A 6,985-nucleotide genomic window follows, 5' to 3' on the forward strand; every position below is an offset into this window, starting at 1 on the left:
AATAAAAATAAAATAAATATATATATATATATATATATATGTATTATTATTATTACTTCATTTTTAATTTAATATATTTTTTTTTTAATATTAAATTCACTCAAAAAAAAAAAAAAAAAAAAAAAAAAAAAAAATCGCTGTACTTCTAAAGGCGTGTTAATTACATGTTCTGTACGTATTTTCTATCTATCTCTAAATAGTAATAATGTTTCTTTCTTTCTTTTTATTTTATTATTATTATTTATTTTTTTTTTTTTAACATATTAATATTATATTTAAAAAATATAAATACCAAAAAAAAAAAAAAAATAATAATGTGTAAAACATATTATAATTTAAATTTTCAAAAAAGTTAAAGAATATTTACTCATAACACATCTATAACAATATCTTGGATATTTTATATAAATTTCATCATCTTTTTTATTTCCTTCATTTCTTAAGATCTTTAATAATTTCATAAGAAATATATATGAAAATTATATTATTCTATTTCATAGGAATATAAGAAAATATATATATATATATATATATATACATTTATACACATTGATATAGAAGAAATACAATTTTGTGGATAATTGCTAAAAAAATTAACAATATATTCTTTTATGCTATATTTTATTTATTTTTATTTTTTTCATTGAAAAGATATAGCTATATATATATATATATATATATATATGTGTGATACACCTACTTTAAAATTAAAAAAAATATATATATATACCTAAATGTATATACATATAATTATATATATTTATATTATATCTATATATTTATATTTTTTTCATTGAATATATATTTACTCATTCATTTCTTTATATATATATATATATAACATGAACTCAAATAATAACATGCTAAACAATAACTCAGATAATACACACACAGGATCCATAAACAATGGTGTTCCTGAAAGAGACCAAGAATGGGTCGACTCACCAGAAACAAGAAACATGCTAAATTCGTCTGTTCATAAAACTTTCATAAACATCCCTTATGATAATTATTATTTAGGATTAAATGAATTGTACACAATTGATAAAGATGTATTTGACAAATGTCTATGTGAATTACCAAAAATCGATAATTTATGTACAATGTTTGGAAAAAAAGACAATACTGCACAAAATGTACACAAAGGTAATAATAACAAGGTAAATTTTCATGAAAATAGGAGTTTCAATGTGCAGGAAAATGATAGATTTACAAACAATAACACAAAGGATGTTAATTTAAGATATCCTACACATAACTTCGAATATCTAAATAGCACGTCTTCTTTTGGAACTCAATTCCATAATAAGGGTAAAATATATATATATATATATATATATGTGATTACATTTTAATAATTTGCTCAAATATATAATAGCATAAAAAAAAAAAAAAAAAAAAAAAAGTTCTGTACTGTTCATAATATTTTATATTATTTTATATTATTTTTCATATATGTAACATTATTATGCATTTTTTTTGTTAAAAAATTATGAACAGTTCAGGATTTTTTTTTTTTTTTTTTTTTTTTTTTTAATGAAAAAATGTACCTAAAATATATAATTTCAAATGGATACATATATACACATGTAAATATATATACATATATATATTTTTACATTAGGTAAGTGCAAACCTTGTAAATATGAATGGACACGTGGATGTCACATGGGTTTGTTTTGCAGATTTTGCCATGATCGATCTCATGTACCTGCAGGAACTAAACGAGTTATTCCCAGCCCTCAAGACTTAGCTATTAGCAGAGTGAAACCCCAGAATATTTTTATCTCAACTATTTTGAATGAAAATAAAAAGAATAGGAAATATAAAAAGAATGAAAACCAAGGGAAACGCAAGGGAATGGAAAACAAAATAGATGATAAGAAAGAAGAAGAAAAAATGGGTAATCAGACAAAGGAAGATAAAACAAATAACCAAACAAAGGAAGATAAAACAAATAACCAAACAAAGGAAGATAAAACAAATAACCAAACAAAGGAAGATAAAACAAATAACCAAACAAAGGAAGATAAAACAAATAACCAGACAAAGGAAGATAAAACAAATAACTATTCAAGAGGAAATAAAATAAACCATCAAAAGAATAAAAAATCCAAAAAAATGAATGACAATGAAAATAAAAGGAACCCTCAAAATATAGGAATTTTTCAAAGAGGTAGAAATCAAAGAAGAAAAAGAAATTATAATGGTTACTCAAAATTAAATGCTTGGAATTACGAGTATAATTATCTTCCTTATAAAGATTATTTCTTTAATTATTATTATAATACAATCATATCAAATGAATTTGAGGACTAAGAAAAAAACGAGTTATACAAAATTTTTTGTACAATAGTTAAAAGAGTTAATAATTCTGAAGAATATGAACTGTTGAATAATTTTGACTCTGATTTATTTGTTAATCCTATGAATATACATCAACTCAACATGAAGCCCATGTAGAGATACTAGAATATAAAATATATATATTTATATATATATATATATATTTATATTTATATTTATTTATATATATATTTATTTATATTTCCTTTTTTGTGACTTCTCATTCAATAAATATTTATATAACCCACCATGAAGAACATGTTTCCATTTGATGTAATGTGAAAAAAAATAATTAGTATGTCACCTATTTATATACTTTTACCATTTTTATTTTATGAGTCATAAATAAAAGGATATAGATATTAATAATAGAAATTATTTATTGTTATGTATCATATAATTTTTCGTTTCAATGAAGTTTTTTTTGAATAGTGTAAAAAAAATATCATTGTTGATAAATTTTATCAATAAAAAATTTAATATATGTATGTATGCATATATATATATATATATATATATGTGTTTATTTTATAATTATATTAAAAAAAAAAAAAAAACTAAACTTGATATAACTCTTTGTTACTTTCTTTTTTTTTCTTAAAATAGAAAGGTGATATAACATAAAAGGAATATGTATATACACACATACATACATATATATATATATATATATATATATATATATATATATTATTTTTATGTTTCTATTTGTTAACACCCGAAAATCATAAAATAGGAGGGGAAAAAAAAAAAAAAAAAAAATGTCCATAATATAGACAAGCATATTTTCATGCAGAGTTATATGTATGACGTGAAAAAAAAATATGAATACATATATATATATATATTATTAAATGTTAATATATATTTATAAATATATATATATTTTGATGTGGATATCAAAGGAACTTATAAAAAAGGTAGTATTTATTAATTAATGTAAGAAATTTATCGTTGTAATAATGAGGAAGGACGAATGTGAGATGAAGAAAAAGATCGAGAAAGAATCGATTGCTTTATTTAAAAAGAATTTATTAAAAGAGAGTTATAAATGGTTTAAGGATACTGATTATTTTGAAAAATTAAAGAATGAGAATAAGTATTCAAATATAGAAAATAAGACAGAGACAAGAAATATAGTTACAGGTAGATTACAATTAGGATGGGGTGGTACATTTTTTTTATTATGTTGTGTTGTAGTAATATGTGATAATTCAGGTTGGCAATCTTGTAATCATTATAATAATAATATATTTTATTCTCCTGAATCTTTAACTATAGTATATTCTTTTTTATATATAATATATGGAGTTCCATTATTTATATTTCATCAATGTTTAGGTTTAATATCACAAGGTAATTATATAAAATCATGTCGATTGTTATGTCGTCATATGAGTATATTAAGTTTATTTTCTTTATATGGAACTATAACATTTTGTTCAAAAGAAATATGTAATTTCTCTATTGAATTATTACAGAATATTTTTAGAATATTTGATAGAAATGAAGAACAGAAATATGGTATGACAAAAATATTTATAGATTTGTTACATAGAAATATTGATTGTAGTTATATTCCTAATAGTTTATATGTTGAATCTATAGGACAATGTATATCTTATAATGATGAAGTATTTGTAAATTTCTATGAAAATATATGGTTTATAAGTAATAATAAAAATTATATTTATTTAATAATAATAAGTACATTATTTTTAATATTTTGTTATTTTTTATTATTAAAAGAAAATTTACGTGTTTTTAAATTTTTTATATTTGTTATCATAATTAATTGGATAACAACCAAATCAGTTGTTATTATGAATACATTTTTTTTCTATATTCCTACTCAGAATCAACAAATATATCAAGAGATATTATTAATATTTAAACAAGTAGGATATGTTAAATTAACTATTTTTTTATATGGAACACTAGCTAGAAGTTCATCTATATTTATATTAAGTACATTCGCATCTTACTTTAATATAAATACAAATATATTTAAAATTAGTATATATACATTTGCTTTTTATATATTAAATATGTATTTTTATTTAAAAAATGAAGCTTATGAATATTTTCTATATAATAAAAGTCTTAATCATAATAATACCGATGAATTCAATTTTATTAAATGTAATACATATATTAATATGTTACATCAAATAAATAAACAAAACGATAACAATCATTTTTTTCATTTATATAAATATAAACAAAAATATGCTGTGTGGCAAAAATTATGTTTATTCTTTAGTACCTATTCTTTTCTTTTCTCAACTATATTTATTGTATTAATGCAGTTATTAGGCCCATTCAATATTATAAATGAAATTATTTCTACAAGTAGTAAACGCCACCAAAAGGATACAAAAATTTATAGTTACAAGTCGTTGGTAAAGAGGTATGAAAAGTATGACTTGCACGATTCTCTATCAACAATTATGAAAGGTGTAAGTGAAGATAAACATAAAAATCAAAATATAGGAGAAGATAAACATAAAGATCAAAATATAGGAGAAGATAAATATAAAGATCAAAATATAGGAGAAGATAAATATAAAGATCAAAATATAGGAGAAGATAAATATAGAGGTACAGGTAACCATACAAAGAAATATACTCATAATTATAATACACTCGAAAAAAATTATCATAGTACCTATGACAAATCAGATGAACAATATGATTTACACAATATGTCTAATCATATAAATTCTAAACGATCATCTTCTTATAAAAATGACAGCACATCCCTTTCTTCCTCATCACATGATAATACTATGGATATAATAAAATATGATCATCCAAAAAAACAAACACATAATGAAAAAAATAAAAATTATAGTTGTAGTAGCCATAACAGTAATGATAAGGTCAATGATTATAATCATACTTATAAAATGAGAAAAAAAAATATAAAAGATATATCCAATAAAATCAATGGAATGAATAAGGAAATGATTCTTAAAAAAAAAGAACAAAAAAAAATTGTCCTTCAGAATAATTTTATAAGGATAAAAAAATATGGGAACTTTTTATTATTCTTTATTATTTATATATTTACTATATTACATATAATAGATTTTAAAAGAAATAATAATATTATAAGTGAAATAATTTTATATTCTATGTATAGAAGTTTTTTAATACTTATTATATCATGTCAAATAATTTATTCTTCATGGATTTTTGGATTAAGACTTCAATGTAGTCAATGTGGAATTTTTGCATGCTTATTACATTTTATAACATGGATCATAATATTACCAGGAATATATTTAATATATATGAATAAAAATTATTTTTTACATATAATTATCATAGGAATTCTTTTAAATATAATTACTATATTTATTTCATATATTGAAGTTATAAATAAATTAAAAAAAAATAAACTTAAAATAACACATAGGAATAATAATATAAATACAAAGTATAAAAAAATATTATATCAATATGATAAAATAAATATTTTAAAAAAATGTATTTATTGGCTTTATATAGGAAATATAGATATATTAAGAAAAAATATGAATATAGCTATATCAGGAAATGAAAAAAAATATATACCTTTTTTTTGGGTTATATTCTTTAAATATATTAATTCCTCAATGTTAATAGTAATCATAATTGTTAACACAAAAGAATATTTTATAAATATGCTACATATTTTTGACACTTCCTTTAGTTTCAATATAGAGCTTATAATGATTGTTATCATCTTCATAGTTGCTTTTTTTTGGTTCTTAAAAAATATTTTCACAGGTGAAACAAAATAAAAATGGAAAATACAAACATAAACATATAAATATATATATATATATGTATGTATATATATATGTATGTATATATTGAACGATGCTTGCATAGGACACATCACATTTTAATTAAAAAAATTCATCCTTTATAATTTACAGATAATCATAATCAACAAAATATTATAATACCACCTATTCCTATGGTTTGCCAGGATAAAAAGAGATACATTTTTTATGAATAACTACAAACACACACATATATACATATATATATATTATATATATATATGTGACTTTATTTTTTTTTTTTTATGCCCCAATGTAACTATAATTATGTTATATTAGAAAAAACATGAACTATAATTATGTTATATTAGAAAAAACATGTGGCCTACATAAAATCCTCTAAATTATCTAACTCGTCATCTTGTTCATTATTTTTATTATGCTGCACATCTGTAAATTTCTGTTCACTTTTATTTGTATTAATATCTTTATTAATATTAGATTTGAAGGAAAAAACAGAATTAGTCCATGTATCAGTCCCTGGAACGTTGTTTAAAAACTTGTAGTTATTATTACTTGTGATATTATTATTATTTGTTAATATATTTGATGTGCTCATTTTGTTCGTATTAATAAACGTATTAGTTGTAGGTATGTTTGTAAAAAGGGATTCATTTCCTTCTTGTAATTTCTTTGTTTTTAAATCAAATGGGTTCATATTATTATTTGCAATATTGCCTTTATCATTCGTATTTACATTAATCACATTATTCATATTGCTCATATTTATGTTTATATTACCGTCCATGCTATTTTTTACCAGTTCATGAGGCCATTGAGACGCATATGTTGAAAGACCAATGTTG

At 20.4% G+C, this 6,985-nt stretch overlaps 2 protein-coding genes and 1 pseudogene across 3 annotated transcripts in view; 2 read left to right on the plus strand and 1 right to left on the minus strand.

Annotated features, from left to right (window-relative positions):
- Nucleotides 1–842: 842 nt before the first annotated feature.
- Nucleotides 843–2,463, plus strand: PGSY75_0315600 (hypothetical protein; annotated as a pseudogene; the record flags this gene model as incomplete). Its single annotated transcript has 3 exons — nt 843–1,311; nt 1,625–1,792; nt 1,865–2,463. Coding segments are annotated over 3 exons (1,236 nt in total).
- An 845-nt stretch (nt 2,464–3,308) lies between these two features.
- On the plus strand, nt 3,309–6,355 carry PGSY75_0315700 (putative membrane protein; the record flags this gene model as incomplete). Its single annotated transcript, XM_018784008.1, has 2 exons — nt 3,309–6,120; nt 6,273–6,355. The coding sequence occupies 2 exons, from the start codon at nt 3,309–3,311 to the stop codon at nt 6,353–6,355; spliced, it is 2,895 nt and encodes a 964-aa protein (XP_018643591.1).
- Nucleotides 6,356–6,504: 149 nt separating this feature from the next.
- Nucleotides 6,505–6,985, minus strand: part of PGSY75_0315800 (putative zinc finger protein) — a gene marked incomplete at both ends in the record, with an annotated part of 1,023 nt that continues 542 nt past the window's right edge. The window contains one exon of the mRNA XM_018784009.1: nt 6,505–6,985. This exon is cut by the window's right edge and continues 542 nt beyond it. Coding sequence (XP_018643592.1) covers nt 6,505–6,985 — 481 coding nt within the window.

The sequence above is a fragment of the Plasmodium gaboni genome, chromosome 3 (assembly GCF_001602025.1).
Source record: "Plasmodium gaboni strain SY75 chromosome 3, whole genome shotgun sequence".
Taxonomy (NCBI): Eukaryota; Apicomplexa; class Aconoidasida; order Haemosporida; family Plasmodiidae; genus Plasmodium; species Plasmodium gaboni.